This window comes from Condylura cristata, unplaced genomic scaffold (assembly GCF_000260355.1).
Source record: "Condylura cristata isolate star-nosed mole 26May11 unplaced genomic scaffold, ConCri1.0 scaffold00011, whole genome shotgun sequence".
NCBI lineage: Eukaryota > Metazoa > Chordata > Mammalia > Eulipotyphla > Talpidae > Condylura > Condylura cristata.
In genome coordinates this window covers 25648224-25671037 of record NW_004567112.1, presented here as the reverse complement: position 1 = coordinate 25671037, position 22814 = coordinate 25648224, and the positions used below count along the sequence as shown (strand labels likewise).

The 22814-nt window shown below is 50.1% G+C and overlaps 1 protein-coding gene across 1 annotated transcript in view; it reads right to left on the bottom strand.

Moving 5' to 3' along the window:
* Nucleotides 1-22814, bottom strand: part of ALOX5 (arachidonate 5-lipoxygenase) — a 42615-nt gene that overhangs the window by 2967 nt on the left and 16834 nt on the right. The window contains exons 4-10 of the mRNA XM_004680645.2: nucleotides 19909-20031; nucleotides 9492-9598; nucleotides 7600-7772; nucleotides 4813-4959; nucleotides 2402-2605; nucleotides 1635-1721; nucleotides 109-287 (exon numbers count right to left, since the gene is read on the bottom strand). Of these exons, the coding sequence (XP_004680702.1) occupies nucleotides 109-287; nucleotides 1635-1721; nucleotides 2402-2605; nucleotides 4813-4959; nucleotides 7600-7772; nucleotides 9492-9598; nucleotides 19909-20031 (1020 nt within the window). The remainder of the gene's footprint in view (nucleotides 1-108; nucleotides 288-1634; nucleotides 1722-2401; nucleotides 2606-4812; nucleotides 4960-7599; nucleotides 7773-9491; nucleotides 9599-19908; nucleotides 20032-22814) is intronic.

Here is a 22814-nt window from a genome sequence, read left to right as displayed (position 1 = left end):
CTCCCTCACTGCCCTGAGAAGGGAGAAATCCGAGACCCGAGACCCCCTCTCCCCCCAGGACCTCTGCTCCTGCTGGCAGCAGTGACTGCAACCCCAGTATGCACTCACGTCTTGATGGCCTCCCACACCAGGAGCCCGTCGTCCCGGTAGAAGTAGTAGGGAATATCTTCTGTGCTGTCCATGCCCCGAGCCTTGATGGACTCGGGGAAGCACAGGGAGGCGTAGGTCAGGTCCTGCATGGCTTTCTGCACCATCTGCACGTGCCCACCGCCCCCTGTGGCGTTGGCCTTGAGAGGGGGTTGGGGAGAGAGTGCTGTGAGCTGAAGTTGGGGCTTACTCGCTAGCCTTCTGGCCCTAGAGCTCACCAGAAAGAAACGGAAAGGGCACAGAAGGGCAGGCCCAGAGGAAGGATTTCAACTCAGAATGAGGTTACAGGGAAGAGCCTCAGCCTGAAGAAAAGCAGAGATGGGGAGCGGTGTGAGCGCAGGGCGAGCTTCCTTCCCTAGGAGGGTAGCAGGGCTGCTGGCCGAGGTGGAGACTGGGCTCACAGGCTGCCCAGCGTCTGAGCACTAACCTCTGTGACCTGATCTTTGGGCTAAAGGAGGAGGCTGATACCAGCCCCCAGGACCCACACAGCTCCAGCTCCGTGAGAGCCGGTGGTGGGCCTAGCTGAGGGCTGGAGAGACGTCCAAGGAGGGGCGTGGGCCCCGCTTCTGCTGCTGGGATGGAGGCACACCTGCTGTCAGGCTGAGTGGTCAGGACCGGAAGCTTCCAGGATGACTTGCGGCACCCGACACGGGTCCACGCCACGTGGTCATCTGACTCCAACCACCACTGTCATGCCCTGGCACTTTCTATTTGGGAGGGAGATGACCACCGCAGGGGAACGAGGCTGCAGCTCGAGGTAGCGAGGCCCATCTCGATTACCCTGCCGCGGGGCAGGGCCCTCTGCCGAGCAGGGCTAGGAGGCGGCCAACACCACCTCCAACAGGGTGAAAGGAGCAGCAGTGCGAGCCAGGGTGCCAGTGCCCGGGGGCATCACTTGAGTCCCATTTTCAGCTGAGACTCCTTCACCCTCATGCCCAGATATGTGGGGTAAGCCTCTGCTGGCTTGAGTGGGTTCTGTCCTTTGCAACCCAGTGCTCGAGCCTTAGTGATGATCCCGCGGCTCTCCACTGGGAGGCGCTGTGCGGGTTCAGGTGTGACCAAGTGGGAAGGGCCACAATATGCCAGGTGCTTCCTGAGAGAATGTGAGGGTGATCCAGGGCCCCACTCGGGGAAGAGTGGATTGGGGCACAGAAGAAGGAAGCACAGGGTGGGAAGTGCAGCGTGTGGGAGGGAGGTTGTGTGGGTGGCGGAGTGTGAAGAAAGACATGGGTCTCCGGTGTGTTAAAGCTTGGAGCAGGTGCCAGGAGGCAGGGTCTACACTGGATGCCGGAGGAGTGGAGAGTGGAGGGGTTGGGGGAGGGGTGGAGAATGGCAGTGCTCAGAAGAGGGGGATGATGCTGCATAATGGCAGGCCCCATTTCCCACCCATGGTGCTAGAGAGGCCCCCCTCAAAGGAAATGTGAGTCTCTGGGAAGAGAGGGCGCCCTTGGCTGGGGTCCCTGCATGGACGGCAGGGAGGCGCTCACCTTGTCAAAGAGACCGTACTCGCAGATGAGCTGCTCGCGGGCCTTGGTGTTGATGGCGATGGTGAACCGCACGTGTGCCACAAGGAGCTGGGGGGCAACAGAGAAGGCCCCAGAGGAGAAGGAGGCCGGTACAAGGGCTGTGTCTCACCCGGAGCCCTAGGCCCCTCCCCACCTCCAGCTCCGTCTGCTGCAGGGGGTGATCCCAGGGCGCAGGCAGGCTGTGGCTGCAGAGTGGTGGCTGGAGGCCTGGGGTGCAGCCTTGAGGCTTAGCAACATTGGTAATGGGGAAAGACAGTAGCCAGTGCTTGTAGAGAGCTTAGCCATGTCCTGGGCACTGCTTTAAACTCACTGAATTTATTAACTATTTTTAATCCTGACAGTGGAGTCCTATAGGCAAGGGTATGATTTTCTGTTTCACAGATGAGGAGCTGAGGCATGTTGAGGTATTTTTAGCCTGCAGTCCCCCAGCAGTAGGTGCCCATAGGACCCAGGAAGACAGAAGGTCAGTAGCAGGAGCGCTGAACTCACTGGTCTCTTCAAAGTCTGTTCCCAGGCCAGACAGGGCCATATCCCTCAGGAACCAGCAAGCTCAGGGCTGCTTTCTTTCTTGGGGGAATTATAGGTCTCCTTGAGCATCACCCTACGGGTGCCTTTCTGCGGGCTACTCCCAGTTACAGCCTTGTGGAATGATCAGTGTCCCTCATTCCTTCCCACTCTCCCCTCACATCTGGATGTCCCCCACCAGGTGAGACAGTAGCTTGCTGTACCTTGAAAATGGGGTGCACAGCAGGTAGCTGGCGGTACATGGCAATGCCAAAAACTTCAGACACCAAGTGTGTGCGCAGGAGGTGGGTGATGGTCTGGTGGACGTGGAAGTCACTGGAACGCACCCAGATTTTGGCCAGGAGCCAGTCGTATTTTGCATCCGATGGGAGGAAAATGGGGTTCTCGTCTCCCGGGACTTGATTGAGCTGATATATTGGAGAAAGAAAAACACATTGCAATATTTCTCTCTAGACTATAGCGATAGAAAAGCCTGGCCTCTTAGGAAATTGTGGAAGTTTTCAAATCTTAAACAGTAATTATATCGTGAGAGGATCATGGAGGAGAGAGGCCCCCCGGGTTCATCATGCCATGTCAGCAACATCACTTACTAACTGTGGGACCCTGGACAACTTACTGAGCCTTCTGAGCTCCAGTTCCTTCCTTTGGAATGGAAAGATGCTTGCTCAACACCAGAGCATTTCACTGAGCTAAAATACCACTTTTTGTTATAGCTAAGTCCTTCTGAACAGGGGTCTGTTTCTGCAGCCCTCCCCCTCTCTGTCCTTGGGCAGTGTCTGCTTGGACATGACCTTATTGTGCTCTGTAATATCAAGAAAGATTGTTTCCCCCCCATTTTGGTTTTCCGTGAACATTTCTTTTTATATATGAGTCTTTAAATTCTTCTGTTTGTATTTTTTCCCCACCTATGTATACACTCCCACTTGCAAGAGGGAAAAACTGATCCAAATCTCAAATGGAAGTACACTAAGTGTCTGCTCTAGAAATTGACTGAATTTAGGGCAAAGTTTTTTTATTCAGCATTAAGCGTTTGTTAAAATTTCACCTCACAGCTTTTTAAATGATCTAATAGATTTTCTTTATTACAGTTTATTTTATTTATTATATTCTATGAAGAAAAGTGTTTCTATGGAATGTATTTATCAATCTCCCTCAAAGAAATCCAGAGTTTGGATTTGTGATCTTCTGGCCTTCATTTATGTGGCTCTTTATAGTTAGTGAAGTTTCCATTCCAAGAGGGAACATTCTATGACTTGCTGAAGGTTCCATGGCCTGCTGGCAAGTGGCAGAGCTGGGTTTCACCCAGCCCGACGCCAGGACGGCGTAGGGAGGGCCTGCGGGTGGCGCAGCCCGCCTGCACCCCTTGCTCTGCTGTATCCCCACCCCTTCACTTTTGCTTTACTTTCCTAGGAAGGTCCTCTCTCTGCTCGCAGCTTGGAGTTTCTCCAGGGGAGACAAGTTCCAGAGAGCTGGGAGATGGGCTGCAGGTGGGGGGTTGCCCACAGACTCTGGAGTCAGATGGTGGGACCCAGCTCAGCTACGGACTACGTGCACCTGTGCCTCAGTTTCCTTACCTGTGTAAACCGCTGCACTATGGTAGTGCCTGCCTACACTGATGGGTTATAGTGATGACCTTGTGAATAAAAGCAGGCCCTGGTCTGAAGCCTTGAAGGTCAAATGTGTCAGAATTCAGAATTTTAATATTTTCAGCAGTGTGTATATGTCATTGTAGGACAATCTCTCCCTGAGCAATATTTTATAATCAAACTGACTAGTATTTTTTGCAGCGATACATATGCATATCACATTGAATGGGACAAAATAGCTTCTCCTATTGGTTCAGAGTGAGTTTTGCTGCCAATGAATTTATTGCACATTTTTGAAAAACGTATTAGTGTTGGAATTTTTGAGGTGTCAGAATTGAGGGTAAGGTATTGTGAACTATGCAGATTAACCCCTTCGGATAATTTTGGTGACTGGTTAGGACCTGCAAAACTAGTTGCAATTAGGCTCACATCACCCAGTTCATGACTGGTTCAAAGTAATGTTAGCTGAGTGGTCTCCTTGTCCCACACCAGTCCTGTCCTGGGTGTCGGCTGTCTGTACACGGCTTCCGGTACCCAGATGCTTCGAGGAAGCAAAGGGAAGCCAGGGCGGGAGAACTAAAATAGCACCCCACCTCCTACTCCCCCAAACCACTTCCCTTTCTCCTTCTCCACCATCCTCGGTGGAAACAAGAACCCGTGGGCACTGGAAGGCAGCATAGCATCCGGGCCTGGCATGGCTCCAACCCCAACCTCCCCCTTGTCCCATGTGGCCCCAGTCTTCAGCTCATTTCACAGCATCACTTGGGCCCCCAGTTAGGATATTGGTCTGGGGCATTGTGTGTTATCCTCTGTAGAGCATGCATCCTACCGGCAACTTTTCAAGTGTGTCTTGGAGAGCGGAGCCCTCTCTGCCCTGGTAGACACTCCTCCCCACTGCTGGCAGGAAGCCCTCAGTCTGTTCTTCCTGCAGTCTAACTGGCAGGCGTTCGGCTCCCAGCACCATCCTGGGACTTGCCACCCTCCTTGGGCAGAGCCACCCAGGAAAGAAGTTGGGCTGGGCAGCCTACCTGGATGGCAATGGGCACAATCTTGTTGGCCAGATTCTTGTACAGCAAACAGATGGGCGCGGCCAGGAACTGCAGCGTGCAGGGGTCAGTTTTGTTGGCATCGATGCCATCCAGCAGCTGAAAGTCCACGATGAAAATGTTTCCTTGCTGCAGGGGGCACGAGGAAATAGGTCCAAATCAGTTTCAGCCAGAGATGACCTAAGCAGAAGTCCCAGAGGGAGGGATGGGTGGCTCTGGAGGGCAGTGGAGTGCAGAGTTTATAGATCTTCTGTCCCCCTATTCAAGGGCTGACCACATTACATTTTCACAGGTTGCAGGGGGTGGGAGTTGTTACAGTAAGGTGAAGGATTGGCACTGGCTGATACCTCCTCAGTTTTGTATGAAATCTTCTTGGCCCTTATGAAAGATGTTGAAAGAACACCCAGAGTGACAACTGAATACAAAGAAAGCAGGTGGAGTTTAGAAGAAATAGTTGACGGAAGTCAGATACCGAAGCGTGATGCTACAGGTCTCATTTGCATACAGTTCAAAAATAGGCAAACTCATGTTAGAGTCAGGGGGAGAGAGGGAAAGAGCACAGGTCTGCTGGGGTGGGAGGGGGTCTGCAAGGTAATGGTGTCCGCAGCGGTGAGTTCTGCAGAAGTGGAGTCTATCGGGTCTTGAGGGGTGCTCAGGGTGGAGGGGTGCTCTTCAGGAGGCGGGTGGGGGGCGTGGTATGTTCTGTGTGCTGAGGCCCGTGGCATGGTGGGGTGACACTGACCTGCATGACAGGTCTTCCTGACGCCTGCCCTTTGCGATAGTTCTTATACTTCAGTACAAAAACAAAGATGCCTCGAAAGCTACACTTTTCAGATTAACCTCGAGTCCTCTAACCTGTACGCAGGGAGGGCTGCTTTAGGCAACTTGGCCTGCTTAGGTAAGAATCCTGTGTAGAGGGTAAATGGTGCTTCTTCTAAAGTATTTCTTATTTCGAACAAAAATAACGGAGGCAGGGGTTGTGTTCCAGCTGGTGGGGAGCCTCCTGGCTGCAATGTGTGGACAGGTCAGCTTTGTTCCAGTGAGATGCATGTCTACAGATCTGCCTGCAGAGGGCGCCCTGAGGCCACTGAGCGCGGGCTTCACACTCCCAACTCCGGCGATCAAAGAACAAAGCGTTCAGGGCCTGGGCATCCCTCTTCTCCTTTTCAGATACAGAGGACCCACCTCTCTCCCGATCCGTGCGATGTGCCCTGAGTAGTGTGCCTGAGATACTTGGGGGTCGGGTTGACAGTGGAGGGAAGGGGGCCTGGCCCTCCAGGGTAGAGGGTGAGTGTGGGGAGGCTGGTGCCAGGACAACGCATGACATGGCCCCTTATCTTGTCGAGAACGTGAAAACACACAGGTGGCCGTTTACAGGGCTGGCTGACCTTCTGTAAGGTGCCGGACAGTTGGGCTTTCAGAGCAGATGTGATCAGCTGTGATAACTGAGTAGGCAGAATGGTCACGAGTTAAACCTTTAGTGTGCCCAGGTTAGTTAGCATGGTGAATGGATTGGAGCCCTGGAACCCAGGCCTGGGAACTAAAAGGCCTTGGATTTGGGTCTGTGTCTGGGAGATTTCCCTGTGACTCTAAGTTTCATTCTTCTAGAAAACAAGGGGGCTACCTCTAGCTCTTGGTTCTGACATTCTAGGGGTGTCAGTAGACACTGGAGTTCTTGTCTGGTGTCCCTGTCCTCCCCTTTGAGCCATGGACTCTAGTCTCCTGGCAACGGTGAGTGGCTCAGGGGATCATCTCAAGGTGGGCACAGGATGCTTACTGCAGGGACATTCTGCCAGTGGGGGCTGTTCACAGGTGGGTGAAAGATAAGTCTGAGATTGTTGCTGATCATCTTGACCCCCATTTAAGGAGATTATCCTAAGAAAAAGTTCAACAGAGGGAGAGAATTGAGAAATAGATCACCTGAGTCTGGACTCACCATGCCTACGTTAGCTAGCTCTGCTTCTTTTTTTCTTTTTTTAAAGATTTAATTATTTATGCATACAGAACTGGGGTACAGGCCAGAGGTGCAGAGGCAGTGAGAGGATTCACCAGAGAGAGAGAGAGAGAGAGTGGGGGCCAACTGATGAAGTACACTGCTGAGGGGAGCAGCGGGCGGGTCAGGAGAGGTCTGCCACGCCATGTGGTCTCCTCCGGGGCAGGCGGGGATTGAACTCATGCGGAAGTGGCTTTAGCTTCTTAGTGCTGTGCTTTAACCCACTGCGCCACCAGGGAGGGCCCTAGCTCTGCTTCTTAATGTTGTGAGCCAACACATTTCTGAGATTAAGTCAGCATTGGTTTTTGTGACTTGAAACCAAAAAAACAAAAAAAAAAAAACCAAAACACCCCTTATAAAGTCTAAGAACAAAACAGCATTGAAGAGTTGTAACAATGAGCCCCCAAACATGGGGATAGGATTTCACAAGTCATGTCCCCCCCAGATAATCACACAGGTATAGGGAGCTCTAAATAATTGACATTAATATTGAAAATATTGGTATTATGTTCCTAGGTCCAAGCATCACAGAGAAATGTCACCCCCAACGCCTCCTCCTATGTTGGAAAAGACAGTTTTCATCAGAGCACAGGAAAAGGAAGAGGCCACTTTACCAAGAGGAGCTAATTTCACCATCAGTCAGACAGACAAGTCTGGAGATAGTGGCCTGGGGGCTGGTGAGCCCTGGCCTGCAGGAAGTGGTTTCTGCTGGACAGAGAGTGACCCCACCATCAGAGCTAGGCCTTGGCTGCCACCCCCCGCCAACCAGGTCCTACCTCGACCTCCTGCTCCAATGTGAGCTGCCGTTCTAGGCTGCACTCCACCATCTCTGTGGTCACTGGGAGCTTCTCTGGCAGCCTCCTGCAGCGCTGGATCAGCACGGGGTTGCAGCCATTCAGGAACTGGTAGCCAAACATGAGGTCTTCCTGCCAGTGTTTCATGACTCTGTCTGCAGGAAGAAGGGAAGTTCAGTCTGAGTTCTGAGTGGGGGAAGCCCAGGCCACGGAACCCCTGACTCCGGCAAGCCCCACAGTCTCTGCTGGTCCCTTCTTCCAGGCACGCTCTGGGATGCTGGCTAACCACAGACTCCACCGGTTATGCCCAACTGCTTGTCCCCTGCTCATCCCTGGGTCAGGCCATGGCTCTGTCCATCCTTCATTTTTTATGCATACCCCTTTGTCAAGGACAAGAACAAAAACGGGATTGTTGCATCAAACCACATCAGCAAAAGATGCAGTCAGCAGAGTGAAAAGGTAACCTACGGAATGGAAGGAAATATTTGCTAAGGGATTAAATTCCAAATATATCAGGAACTCCTACAACTCAATAGCAAAAGGCTTCCTAATAATCCAATTAAAAATGGATAAAGAAGAAAAAAATATGCAAAATGATGTAAAAATAAACTTTTTAATAAAAAAAATGGATAAAGAAATCGAATAGCTGTTAGTCCAAACAAAACAGACAAATGGCCAGGAGGCATGCGAAGAGATGTTGAAAGTCATTAATCATCAGGGTGATGCAAGTAAAAAACCACCCTGAGATATCACCTCATACCTACCAGGATGGCTGTTATTAAAAAAAAAAATAAAACTAAACACATTGTTAGTGAGGGTCGGAGAAGTGGAACCTTGTACACTGTTGGTGGGCATTCACATAGACAGCCCCTATGGACAAGTGTATGGAATTTTTCCTCAAAAAATTAAACATTGATTAAAATTAAATTAAAAACTATGACCCAGCAGTCCCACTTCTGGGTATTTATTAAAAAAAAAAAAATTGGCCTCTCTAGGATCTCGAGCCAATACCTCCCCTCTCTGTTCATTTCAACATAAGTTATAAGAGCCAAGAAGTAGCAACAACCTAAATGTCCATTTACAAAAGGATAAAGAAAATGTGTTATGTTCACGATTTAGCCCGAAAAATGAAAATCTACACTATGTGACATGAATGGCCTGTGGGGGCTGTCCTGAAGAGGTGGAAGTTATGCGGGGTGTCTGAAGTGGCCAGCCCGTAGCGTGGAGCAGAATGGGATTGCTTGGGGGCAGGGAAGGCCAGCGGGGAGCTTCGAACCGATGACATCATGTTTCAGTTAACCAAGCTGAATGAAGACTGAGGTCTGCATACAGCACTGTACTTGCGGGATAAAAAGGTAACTCGGGTCCAGTGCCTAGGATGGCAACGGTGGGGCCTGGGGAGGGTCCTAGCAGAGTGGAGGGGGAAGGGAGGAGCAGACAGTTTTCCCTCTGGTGCTTATTTCCTCCCTGTGTCCTTATCTTTCTGTTGCTCTTCTGAGTTTCCTGCTGTAGGCGCTGCTGCTCCCCCCAAACACACCCTGCCCAAAGGGTCCTAGGATTGCTTTTATATTCATGCTTAAAAATCAACTTCAGTTCTGCCTTATTCTGCTTGAAAGCATCAAGATCAACTGAGGTAGATAAAACACTTTGATATTTTGGAGATTTTTGATATGAAATGAGGGTGGCGGTGGGTGTTCAACCTTGAATGTCCGAGGAGGAGAAACCTTGGGATAACGTTGGTCACCAGTGAAGCAAACTGCATGGGTGGGGGTGCCCCTTGGGTGCTGGAGCCAAGCAGTGTTGCCCTTCCAGGTCTGACAGGAAAATCATCTCCCTTCTTGCCAGCCCCATGGGGGCCCCAAGGGCTCACTCACCAGAGATAGTGTTGCTGATCTTGACGAAGATTTTCTCAAAGTCGGGGAAGTCATTCCAGGAAGACTGAAACATGTGCATGAAGCGGTTGATGAACAGGTTCTCCATCCTGCAGACCAGGGACTGCGTTACCCCGGGGTGTGCTCTGGCCTTGCCTCCCTCCTCTCAGCCCCTCCTTACCGTGGCTCCCTGCTACTCCAGCCAGCCCAGGGCAGCTCCTACAGAGCAGCTTATTGGCCTTGTGGAACTAGGACAGAAACTGGCCCCGACACTGACGTCCTCATCGCCTCTCCTGTGACAGAGGCCGCTCTGCGAGGCATCCAGGACAGTCTAGAGTGTGCCAATCCCACTCATGTGAGCTTTGTCCAGACTCTCACTCACTCACTCGCTCATTTGTTCATCAAGTTTTTGCTGCCCTGGGGCGGTGCAAGCCTCCAGGGCAGGGAGCCACTGCTCCCCTACAGCAGCTGTCTGGCCTCCTGGATTTTATTGCTCCTGGGCAATGAGCAGTTCAATAGAGGTTAACACTCAGCTACTCTGCCTAACTTGGTTAGTAGCCTAGTGCTGAGGAGGGCAGTTTTCAAATGTTCATTTCACGGAATAGCAGAATAAGCCAGCACAGGAGCTTGATAAACTCAAAATGCAGGCTGTAGGCAACAAGGAGTGAGAGCTGGCCTGGAGGCCTGGGCCATCCAGGGGCTGCTTGGAGGTGAAGAGGGGAGAGGCTTCCTGGGCCTCCCCTAAGCATGGTATAGGACAGGGGTTTCCAGTCTGGGCTGGACTCCCACAGCAGGCTACACCAGCCCTCAGTTTTCCCTGGCATGCTCACGTCAGAAGTGACAGCCACCCCACCCGCTCCCCACCGCCAGTGCCCATGCCCTCTCCTCTGCCCTCTCCTCGCTCCCACCTGCCCTCCTGCTCTATCGGGTGTTGGTCCTGACCTGGAGCTGATGTTGTGTGGTTCCCTTGGCCTGGAGTGCCCTCACCAGGCCTGTGAGGTAAGTGTACCTGGAGGGCTCCCCTGATGTACCCCGCTCCACTCCTGGACTTCAGCTCCCACTGCCTCTTCTCCCGGCCTGTGTTATGTGGCTGCCCTCTGCCTTCACCACTGGGAGAGCAACGGGGGTCTGCACCGCTCAGTGCTGAGCTTCGGGACTACAGGGCGCAGGCCGCATGGGGCTTGCCTGAGAGGTGTGGGAACATGGCTTGCGGTGTTCCTCCAGCGGGTGTCCCTCCTGCCACCCACCCCCGAGGGTGAAGGGCAGAGCTGGCCGGGCTGGCCCTGCCACAGGAAGCGGTCCTGGTGCACCTGTCCTCACCCCTGGGCAGTGGTGGGGGGCTTGGGGGCACTGTCACGGGGAGGTTTGGGGGTCAAAAAGCCTCAGAGTCAGAGGGTTGAGGTTTGGGTGTTTTGTTCAGAGCAAACCTGGCTGAAGGGGACAGAAGGCTCTGGAGGAGCCACCTGTGAGCAGAGTGAGGCCTGTCCATGTGACCAAGGGCGGGAACTCCAGGGACAAGCAACTGGGCCAGGTGCGGGAAAGGCACCCCGACGGAGCAGCCCTCACATGCCGCCTGCTTGCAGACTCCTTGCAGTCCTTTCTCACTCAGCGACTGGGTTTCTCCTCAGTTCTGGCTGCCCTGCGACCCCTAGGACCCACGGGCATCGGGGAGGTTGCTGGGGCCATGAGGCCTGTGATCTCTGTGAGGCGAATTAGCTGCCTGCAGGTTACTGAGTGGCTGGGACACTGGAAGGTCCTGGAGCACAGCCTGGGTAGTGGTGACCACATTCAGTGGGCTCTTAGCACCTCAAAGCAGGAAAACAATGCTGTGTCAGCTGCCACTCTGGCTGGTGTCTTCTCCTTTACTCCAGCCCGTTAAGGGGAAGGAGAAGTGCTTCCTGCTGCCAGGAGGGTGCTGCTTTCAGTCCTGTTACCTCCTTCCTCACTCACTGTCCACAGTCCTCTTCCTCCATCTACCATGTCTGCTGAGTGTTTCGGGACAGAATCTCCTGTTAAACTAGAGGAGTAGGCCTGTCGAGACTGGTGTCAGCTGTGTGGAAAGGACTTAATTCTGGGGGGTGGTGGGTAATGGGGTGGGAAGGAGGCCTCCCCGGGCCTCTCCAGTCCCACAGCGTTGAGGAAGGCGGAGTATTAGAGGGAGCCCAGGAAAGAGGTCCTGTGTCCGGGATGCCCCTGGTCCAGGCTGGCCTTCCTTATTGAAGGGTCTTGTGGGCCAGGGGAAGTGAGCCACATGCCCAAAGGTGGGCCACAGTTTTCCTTACTGGGTCCCTTTGACCTTAAACCCTAAGGCTGGCCTGGGAAACAGCAGCAGCTCAGATCCAGAAAGAAGTGGAGAACATTTGCACGGAGGCAAACATTTGCAGGTCATCTGGAGGCAAACTATTTCCAGGTGTTGAGAGATAGCCAAGAACAATAGGGTCTTCGAGGTCTGTTATCCCAGGAAACAGAGCTTGCAGCCCAGGAGCCCTGAAGGCTCGTGGCTTGTTCATGGTGGCACAGCCAGGTACTGGCATGACCAGGTGGAGCTGGTGCTCAACTGCGGGCACCACCTGGTTTCCTTTGTTTCTCCTGCTCCAGTCCTAACAGCATCTCCATTTTCCATCACACAGTCGGTTTAAAATGGTGTGCAAACCTCACTGAACAGGACTGGCCGAGTTTCAGGCAAGGCTTAGACCCGTCACCAGTCACCCAGAAGCGGCAAGGAAAGGAGCTCCCACAGCCGCAGCTCGGTCGGGGGCCACGCGACAGCCCAATATGTTTCAGTGTTCTGCAGGCGGGCCCTGGTTTATCTGCAGGCAGACTGGCCTGGCTGTGGCTTCAGCCACCGGGACCAGATCAGGGCCTGGCTCTGTGGCTTGTCTGTTGGGAAGTTTTGCCTCACAGGAGACTGTCAGGCAAAGCTGGCCATGGCTTCCTCAGCAGAACATTAGGGGGTTGGGCCTTTCAGGCTTAGAGCTTCCAGAGCACATGCTGGGGTCTGGACACAAGAATCCCAGATGGCACTGGGAGCTCCTGCAGGAGCCCAGGCCAAGTTGAGAGAGGGCAGCTGAGATGGGAGCTGGCCTAAAGTCCCAGCCCCCTAACACCCTAGCTGTGTGGTCTTGGCACCTCTAACTTCTCTCTGACTTCCTCATCATGACCAGTAGGCACTGTCTTTGCTCAGAGTACTGGCATGAAATATGGGAAGCACTGACAAATCAAAAGCGTTGAATACATATTCACAGCTAGCAGCCTGCTCGTCACTTACTGCTGATATTAAAGCCCATAGTCTCAAGCCACAGTGCTCTGGGAGGCCAGTGGCTAAGTTCTCAGTCCCGTTTGCTGCACTTCTGTCCTCTCTTCCCTTGGAGGCTCCTGAAAAATTCACTCGTTCCCTTTTTTTCACACTCAATTCACGGAAGAGTCTTCACTCACGACTCCTCTTTGCTTCCTCTCCTCTCTGCCCCCACAACTGTTGTCACCCTGAGCACTGATGGCTTGCAAGTGACTGCACCTCAAGGATCTTGGCCAGCCCCACACTTCCTGATCCCTCTGAAGCATCTGAAAGCCAACACCTTTCTCTTGGACACTAAAATGCTGAGCCTTGTGGTCTGTCTCTGCTTCAGCCCCCTTTTGTCACCAACTTCCATCAAGATGCAGCCATATGCGTAATTCTGTCCAGCCTCCAAAATGCAGCAGGCCGTCTGTCTGGGGCTGTCAGACATTGACACCCCTATCTGGCCCTCTGTCCGCCGCTTGCTTTCCTCTCTGGTCTCTGGAAGGCGTTGGCTCAGTGCTCAGGGAGGCTCTCAGCTTCACCTCAATGTCCCACTGTCCCCAGGCCCTTGTCATCACAGGCAGCTGTGGGCTCTTACCTCCAGCATACCCACACACTGCACTCACCTTGCCCCCATGCCTCTTCTTCCCCAGCACCCCCTCCTAACGACCACTTGCTTTCCCTACAAGTCAGAGGCATGTCAAGGATCTCCACCGGCCTCTGTACAGTATCCTGAATTCCAGCTGAGTCCCAAGTTGGTCTACATCACATCCTGCAGTCCTCTCTGCCTTCACCCCCTGTCTTCAGTCAGCCTCTTCCCCGCCTCTGAGCTCCCACATCTCACCCTCCGAGGCGGCTGAGGTCTAACATTGCCACTTCTTACTGAACGGTGCAAATCCAGACCTGTAGAGGTTTGTGTAGGTCACAGCAGCATTGCTGATGCTGCCTTCCCAGGACAACACCTGTGGGGTCCTGTGTGGCCCCAGAGAGAAGGATGCTCCTTTAAGAAGGTGGCTCCACCCCATTTCATTCAAGGAAATGTGCAGTGGTCAGGGTCCACAGGTACCCTGGTTCTTGCGTGAGGCTGGTCACCTCTCCCAGAACCCAGTCACTTTTCTGCTGTTACTCCACTGGGAAGGAGCGCTCTTTCTCAAGTTTCTTTGAAGAGGACATTCCCTTCTCAGCCCTGCTGATCTCCTGCAATGTATCCTCTTGATTCCTTTATCATAGATTAACTGTCCACACAAATGCTGATTTATTTCTGGGCTCCAATTCTATTCCATTGGTCTGTGTGTCTGTTCTAGTTCTAGTACATGTTGTTTGGATTATTATAGCTGTGTAGCATAGTTTGGAATCTGGCAGCGTGATACTGGTCAGGATTGCTTTGGCTAGCTGGGATCTTCTGTGGTTTGATAGGAAGTTCAGTAATGCTTGTTCTATTTCTTTGAAAAATGCCATTGAAATTTTAATAGGATTGTACTGAGTCTGTATATTGTTTTGGGTAAAATAACCATTTTAATAATGTTAATTTTACCAATTCGTGATCATATACTATATTTTCATTTTTTTAAGATTTTAATTTTGTATAAAATAACTGGGGTATAGGCCAGACATATGGGTGGTGAGAAGATTCACCAGAGTGGGGAGCAGAATGGGCAGATTTTACTGAAGTACACTGCTAAGGGGAGCAACAGGCAAGACAGGTTTGCTGCGCTATATGTGGGTTCATATATATATGTGAGCATATATGTGAGCTCCTGGTCGGAGCTCAAACTCAGACTGTCAGGGTGATAGAGCTGAGATGACCCCTAGGCCACCAGGGATACCCCCTATTTTCATTTTTTGATGTCTTCTATTTTTTTTAAGCAACTAATTTTCATTGTACAGGTCCTTCCCTTGCTTTGTTAAGTTTATTTCTGGATATTTCATTCTTTTTGGTGCAATTATAAATGGAATTGTTTTCTTGAGTTCTTTCTTTTCCAGCTCATTGTTTGCATGTAGGAACACAACTGATGTCTGGAAACCGAGTTGGAACCTGCCACCTTGCTATACTGATTTATTGTTTCAATTGTTTTTTCTAAGCGTCTAGGGTTTTCCATGCATATTATCATGTCATCTGTAAATAGTGATAGATTTACTTCTTGGTTCACGGTTTGGATTCACTTTATACCTTTCTTCTGCCTAATTGCTGTAACTAGAACTTCTAATACTATACTGAATAGTGGTGGTGAAAGTGGCCATTCTTGTCTTGTACCAGACCTTAAATGAAAAGCTGTCAATCTTTTGCTGCGGAATATGATCTTGGCTGTAGGTTTGTCATGTGTGGCTCTTAGTATGTTGAGGCATGTTCCATCTCTCCAGTTTTTGAGGATTTTCATCATAAATGGATGTTGAATCTTATAAAATTCTTTCTATGTATCTATTGATATGACCATATGATTTTTATCTTCTTTTGTTGAAGTGGTGAAATATGTTGATTGATTTTTGGAGGGTAAATCAATTTTTTTAACCCTGGAATAAGTCTCATGTGGTCATGGTGTATAATATTTGTAATGCATTTCTGAATACATTTGCTAAGATTTTATTTAGGATTTTTATATATAACATATATTTTTATATGTTCTTCTGGAAAATTGGGTTGTAGTTCTATAGTGTGGACTGGAAATGGTTCCTCTGAATTCCCAGAATAAATTTTGATTACTCCACCATATCACTTGGTGCAGTAGGACATATCACCTGAATGGTTAATTGCTTCCTTATAGTAGGGCTTCTGAATTTTAGTTACACATTAGAATAATTTAAGGAAGTTTATTGTCAATTCCTGATGCCCTGCTCTGTCTTCACTCTTCCATGAGGTCTATTCTTCTTCCATAGCTTTCTCCAAACTATTTAATCACCTCTATTGATTTTTTTAATCATGCATTTCTGTTATTTTCTTATTTTAGAGCTTTAACTTCTATCTCTTGTTCATTAATTTGATTTCTGAGGACATTTATTTGTTTTTCTCCACTTCCTTGTGTATCTTTGTGTTTCATTATTTCCTCCCATTTCTTTGAATTTCTTTATATGGCTTTTTGAACTTGGTACCTGATGGGAAGACTAGATCTTCCCTGTCATTGTGGTTGGGTTCTGGAGATGTGATTTTTCTGTGGTGGAATATTCTTTGGAGGGCTCAAGGTGCCATGTGTTGTGGATTTTCATCTTCATATTTTAAGCTTTCTAGCTGGCTGCCCTTTCAAGTGTCCTAAGGGGGCAGAATTTCCATGTACCCAGCAATGGCACAGTATGGCAGGGAGAACTGATCGGCAGCTGCTGAGTTACGGAGTAGGCGAGGAACCTGGAGGCTCCATTCACTGGTGGAAGCGTTGTGCTGAGTGGCTGGTGTTTGGAAATCCATTCTTCATGGATTTCCAGACCTGCAGCTCTGGTCTGTGGGGTTGCACTATTGTGTTTTATAGGTTCAGCTCCAGTCCCACGGGGGTAGAGAAAGGCAGAACCATTCCATGTCTTGTCATCGTGGCTGAAGACCCGCCTGGCCCCTGCCCCCAGCTTTTCTGCCCCTGTCTGCTCTCAGTTAAGGGTGTGTATCCACACTAATCAGCTCTTCCCTCCCCTGGGTTGCTGGCCAAACATGAGGGCATAGTTCTGAGATTTGCATGGCTAGTTTCTGCCTCGGCTGCTGTGTCTAGGTGTGTCTCTCCACCCACCTTTTGTTGTATGGGATTGAATTTTCTCACTGTTCTTTCTGGTATGGTCAGGTTGGTCTCTGATGCTCTAGTCTTGCTTCACATCACTATATCCTCTGGATGACTTTCCAGTTATCCTCCCAGCATCCAAATGGGGAGCCACCTCTGAGGCCATCTTCTGGGGGTCTCGCTGGCAGAACATCTGTACCACACACCACCAGGCCCCACCTATGTCTCCCTGACTGGCAGCAAGAAAAGATCAGTGCCCTTCTCTGTGAAGCCTTCCTGGACCCATAAATAAGATAATTAGAGAGAGGGAAGGACCCACTCTGCACCCTTGGGGGCATGGTCTGGTCTGAGAAGCAGATACTCAGCAGGTGTGTGATGATGGAGAAGTGTATCCTGGCTGTCCCGACCCCAGCCCACTAGCAAAAGGGATGAAGATTAAAGCTAACTTTAGGGAGAAACTTCTTTGTACAGTATTGACATGTGTGGTTCTATTTTATTCTAGAAGAAACCTGAATAAGCTGTCTTGTTTTTCAGATGAAGACAATGAAGTTAAGAGAAGTTGGATAACTCCCAAGGATCACCTTCTAGTAGCCTAGAGCCCTCTCTTATATACCCCTCATCTTCTGGGGTGGGGTCTCTCTGACCTTTGTCTCCAAGGTCAACTCCCCTTAACTCAGGCTGCCCCTGCCTCAAATCCTAAATCTACAGCTCTTATCTCCTTCTTAGGACCTCATGTCTCTCAGTTCACTGTGTCAACAGAGGGTGTTGCCCAGTTGACCCAGGAGGGGCTGAGGGCCCATTTCAGGATTTCATTGCTCTGTTATTTCCAATTAATCTGTAGCCAGGAGCCAGTGCCCTGAAAAATGTGGAGAAAGATGGGCTATGGTGTGGCTGCAGAGATGGTGGCTTGTGTAGACAGTTCTGGAGGCCACAGAGGAGGAGGTCACTTGGGCCAAGGGGTATTCTGGGCTTCTGAGAGGAGGGGTATTTTAACCAAGTCCTGAAAAATGATGAGATGGACTTAGCCAGGCCACGAGGAAAAGGTTGTTTGAGGCAGAGGAAACGGTGTTGGCAAAGATAAGAGGGCATGATTGATAATCTGATCAGCCCTGCAGCACATGACTGGAATTTTCTGTGCAGATGGGAACTAAAGAAGCTGGAGAACTGGGCAGGGTTCTCGCCTTTGGTTGGGACAATTGCTGAAGGGCTTTAGAGAGGAACGTAAAGGAATTATATTTGGCTTTGTAGAAGGAGCCTCCAACAAACTGAAGGGAATGACTGTCCATTGCCAGGTGGGATATAGTCTGGGGAAGCAAGTAGAAGGATGTTCCTGACTGTCCCAGGGTGGGATGGTGGAGCTGGGAGAGGAGGACATGAGCCTGAACCCTGGAATCCAAGGGAGTAGACTTGACTCCACATGCAGCTGGGTGAAAGATGAGGCCAGGGGAGGTAGCTAGGCCTGTGGTTTCAATGTGGGCCAGACAATCGAGACCCCTAGGGAGTTTAAAAATAATCTTTGCACCTATATTGCAGATACTGGCTGGACAGTCTGGGCAGGGTGGGGCTTGGTGGCATGGAATCTGTAAGTGCACAGCTAGGAGTAGAACCACTGATCCAGGCTGCCATGAAGGGGAAACATGAGCGATAGAAGGTGACTGTGCATGTGCATGTGTGTGCAGTGTGCGTATGTGTGCGCGTGCGTGGGTGGCTGGCTGGGAGAGAGAGAGGCAAAATGAGGGAGAGAGGGGGATAGAAAGTGAGGACAATTGTGAGGTCCATCTGAGTCATACTCAGGTCATTTCCACACAGTTGACTGGGCACCTAGTCTTTTGATAGCTGCTATATTAGGCTCCTGAGACACAAAGATTTGCAATGACCTGAAGGGACATTTAAGAACATGTGCCTTATGAAGGTGAAGCCTGCCTCTCATCCCACAATCTGTGCACTTCCCACCCTCATTTCTGCCTCCCTCCCTTCCTCCTTCTCCCTAATGACCATCCATTTGTCTATCTGCTCACCAACCTGCCATTTATCCATCCACCCAACCACGCACCTACTTATCCTCCCCCCACCCTCCACAATCCATCCACCCATGCACCCCTTTACCACCCACCACGCATTCAGCCCTCCACTATCCATCCTTCCACCCCCCCCACCCATAAACAACCTACCCCTCCACCATTACTACATAGAGGCGGCTCAGCTCCCCGAAGCGGCAACTTCTCCTCCAACTTCAGTGTCTCTCTGTCCTTATCATCATATCTCTAAACTGTTCCTTTCTCAAGAACCTTCTGTCCTGCTTTTCCCATCTGGTCTGGGCTCTGTTCTACAAAAGCCTTTGACTCACCAGTGTCAATTCCTGGGTAGGAACTGAGACATTTAATCACCCTGAAGCTTCCAGGGAGCCACGTTAGGGACTGTATTTTTGGTTTAAAATTGTCTTTGCAGCTGATCCCAATTTTAGCAGTGGAAAATAAAGCCTCAGCTTTGGACCCAGAGAGCCCTGGGATTCACACTGTATTCTCCATATGCCTATGGATTCTTAGGCAAATTCCCTGACTTGGGCCTGGTGGATCTTCAGTTTATTCATCTGGACATGATCAAGAACAGTCCCCAGGGTTGCTGTGAAGGGTTAAAATAGATGATTCCATGTGGAAAGTGCTCAGACACGAGTGTGAGGCTTCATGGGTGTCTCCCTTGCACTTAGAGCCGGCCTCAGGGAGACAAATGCATGAGGTTTTTCTGAAGTGAGGGGCTTTCCTGCAGCACTGAGTGCGATGCCGTGAATGTATGTGCAAGTGTGTGTGTGGAGTGCTTCCAAACGCCCAAAGGAGGAAGGCCGTGGCTCAGGCCTGGGTGCCTTTCCGTGCAAAAATCTGGCCAAAAGAGATGCCCAGAGAACAGGGAGCAGCTGCAACACTAGGCAAATGTTGCCACAGAAACTGACTGGGTTGGTTCTCCACCCTGCATGTCTACCTCCTGTACTGGTCTAGGAGGGACCACCGTTCATGGGAGACACACCTCATGGGTCAGTCTCTGGGGGCTGTGGAAGCTTCTCAGGGTGGCCTGAAGCTCATTCAGTTTGCACAACCATGGAGTTAAGATTTTCCAGATTTGTGTGGTGCTGGTGAGAATTCCCAGAAGGGTCAGGGAACAGGTTCAAAGGCCCCTCCCTTGGCTCTGGGGTGGGGTTGGGAACGTGTGTCTTTAATAAGCAGATGGGAGGAGCGGGCCTTGGCAGACTTTAAAAATCCTGCTGTATTTCAGCTCCGAAGAAGCACTGAGAACACACCCTGTGGCCAGATGTTATCAAGTATGTTTGGGAAGAGCTGCTTGGTCAAGCTACCCTCACCCAGCCCCAGAGCCCACCAGGGAAGGAGGGAGGGTCGGCCTGCAGCCCCAACCTTGGCAGGGACTGCCCAGCATCCTTAAGTTCTCATAAACTTACGCTTTGGAGTAGTTCAGAACAAAGTCCACTCCTTTCTCACTATCAAATTGGATGTCGCGGGGCAAATCCTTGTGGCATTTGGCATCGATACTCAAGGGGAAGCCAGGGTTCCACTCCATCCACCTGCGTGCGAAGAAGGAGAAGTAACTGTGTTAAACACCTGGTGTCGGGGTCAGCCCTTCAGGAGGAAGGCTGTGTGGCTTGAGGTTGCGCTGCCATCTCAGACACACTGGCTGGCATGTGTCCTGTGAGGTCCCGGCCCCTCCAAGTTCCAGGACAGCCAGCTCTGCTGTGTCCTCAACTGAGGAGGTCTGAGGAGTTTCCTACACCTGAGACTGGGTTCACATCAGACGGGTAGAGAGTGGTAGGTGTGCACCAGCGCATGGAAAAGAGTCCTAAAGGAGGCCTTCGAAGACCCCAGTTATTCAGGGTGACACTCAGTGACAGTCTCCTCAGCATAGGCCTTCTGTTCATGGGAGGCAGCAGTGATTGAGGCTAGCCTATCCTGCCAGACTTAGACATCCAAGGTGCACCAGCTTGGCCAGAGCCCCCCAGAAAGCGCGAGGTGGTCAGCAAGGGTGAGGCAGCCTTCCCGCTGGGCACACAGGTGGCAGCCACTGCAGGGGGACCTGGACCTGTAGGCGAGGCCTGGCAAGAGCAGACTCAGAGACTGTGATGATCAGGACATCTCCCCCACGTTGCAGGGAGGAGTGCTCACAATATTAACATAGATGATCCCCAACTGAACCCTGATTCTACTCCTTGGTATGAATTCAAAGAAAGCACAACACTGGTTGAAGATAGACACTTTTATGCTTACTGCAGCGCTATTATCAATCACCAAGCCATGGAAAGCACCCAAGCGCCCAGAGGAGCGGGTAAAGACGATGAGGTATAGATATACAGGGACTCCGACTCAGCGATACAATCACTTATCGCCACTTGTGACAACGTGGGTGGAACTAGAAGGAATACTGCCAAGCAAAGTAAGTCGGAGGGACAAGACAAATACTGATGGTCTCACTCATCTGCGGAATATAGAGAAACAAGATAAATGCACGAGACAAACAAACGTCCTGGCAATCTGACGGCGGAACCAAGGCTACAAGAAGGGGAAGGTAAAGGGTGGGAGGGCAGGGCGGAGGGGTCCAGTGGGTGACAGTGGGCAGTTCCGGTGCCCTGACGGTCAGGGTGGTGTGGCGACATACCCTCTAGAGGTGCAAATCTACACCCCTAGATCACATACACTGGTATAAGTCAATATAATCTTAATACAAAAATGCAATTAAAAATAATCATAAAATAAAACTTGTATCAAACAAAACCCACAGAGAAACAAAAATAATTTTTCCCAGATAGGCTGTGCGGTCTATCAGCTCAAATTTTTAGATCCTGGTGTACTTAAAACTTATCCTGTGATACTGGATTTTTGTGTTTTATTTTTTCAATTTTACTGTTTCCGGCAACACCCTGTTAGTTTTGTTAGGGTAGGGAGAATGGCCTTGTTATTTGTTTATAAACTAAAATTCATATTCTGGAACATCACCTTTTTCTTTTCTAATCCAAATTCTCTTTTCCTTTTAGTCTCTCTTATGAGAAGAATGTAAGTATTGCGATTTAAGGTCACTGGGAGGTCCGAATCCCATTAATATCTTGTGCTGTTACTGTCACAAAAATCCTCATGTTTCTCATGGTGACCTGTGGGTCCAATAATCCTCCTGTTAGGTTCCTAAGAGGTGAACAGGAACTGGACATGACCACTCATAAAGCAAACACATTTTGAAAGTGTTTTCTTTAAATAGGACCCACTGTGTTCATCCTACCACGGGGAAGTTCAGGAGCTCTAAATAATTTTAAATTTAAGAGTTCAGAGGAGTTGGATTTTTTTCAGTATGGAAACACTGAGCCCGATGAGGAGAAATGTGCCAGTGGATGCCCTTTGTGTTCTCAGTGTGGAATTTTCCTGCACAGCCATGGGGCACATTTCCTTGGTGCAGAAGGGACACCTCACACCACAGGGGCAGCAGCTGGGCACAAATGCCCCACACTGTGCAGCTGGGAGACAAGGGAGAGAGCTGCTCTCTGTGGCCTAGAGCTTCTGGGAATGGAGAAATATCAAGCTATCTTTAGTTTTCTCATTTGCCAAGCTGATAACGCTTGGTATTATCAGACAGTGTAAAGTATTAATGACATCTCCCCCTCTCCTGCACTTTCTCAAACATCAGCTAAAGGTTTACTATCAAATCAAATAATTGGTGAGGGAAGGAGAATTGTGGGAAGAGTGTTCCAAAAAGAACAAGTCTATTTTTTTAAGTAAAGACTTTGCTTTATTAGTTTTTTAAAGATTTATTTGTTTATGCATACAGAACTGGGGTGCAGAACAGAGGTGCAGGGGTGGTGAGAGGATTCACCAGAGACAAAGTGGGGAGCAGAACAAGCAGACTGACAAAGTACACTGCTGAGGGGAGCAGTGGGTGAGACAGGAGAGGTCTGCAGCACCATGTGGGTCACCTCCGGGGCTGGGAATCGAAGTCACACTGAAGCGGCTGCGACTGGCCTGCAGTACTGTGTCTTTACCTGCTGCGCCACCAGGGAGGGACCAACAAGTCTAATTTTAACAAAAAAAAGTATCAAGATATTTCCTGAAAAATCAAGACCCAGTGAGGATATTGATCTTTGTTATTAATGGTTTTGGAAATTCTAGTCAAGCAATTAAAAAACTTGTCAGTGATGTAAATAGTGGAATATACAACACAAAATTGTTATCCAGAAAATATGATTGAATATCCATAAATGGAGTTGGTAAGTCATGGTACAGTCACATAAAGCAAGAAATCTGTACTAATTTAAGGATGAAGAAAACAAGGAGAGATTATTTCACACTCAACAGCTTGATAAGGATGGAA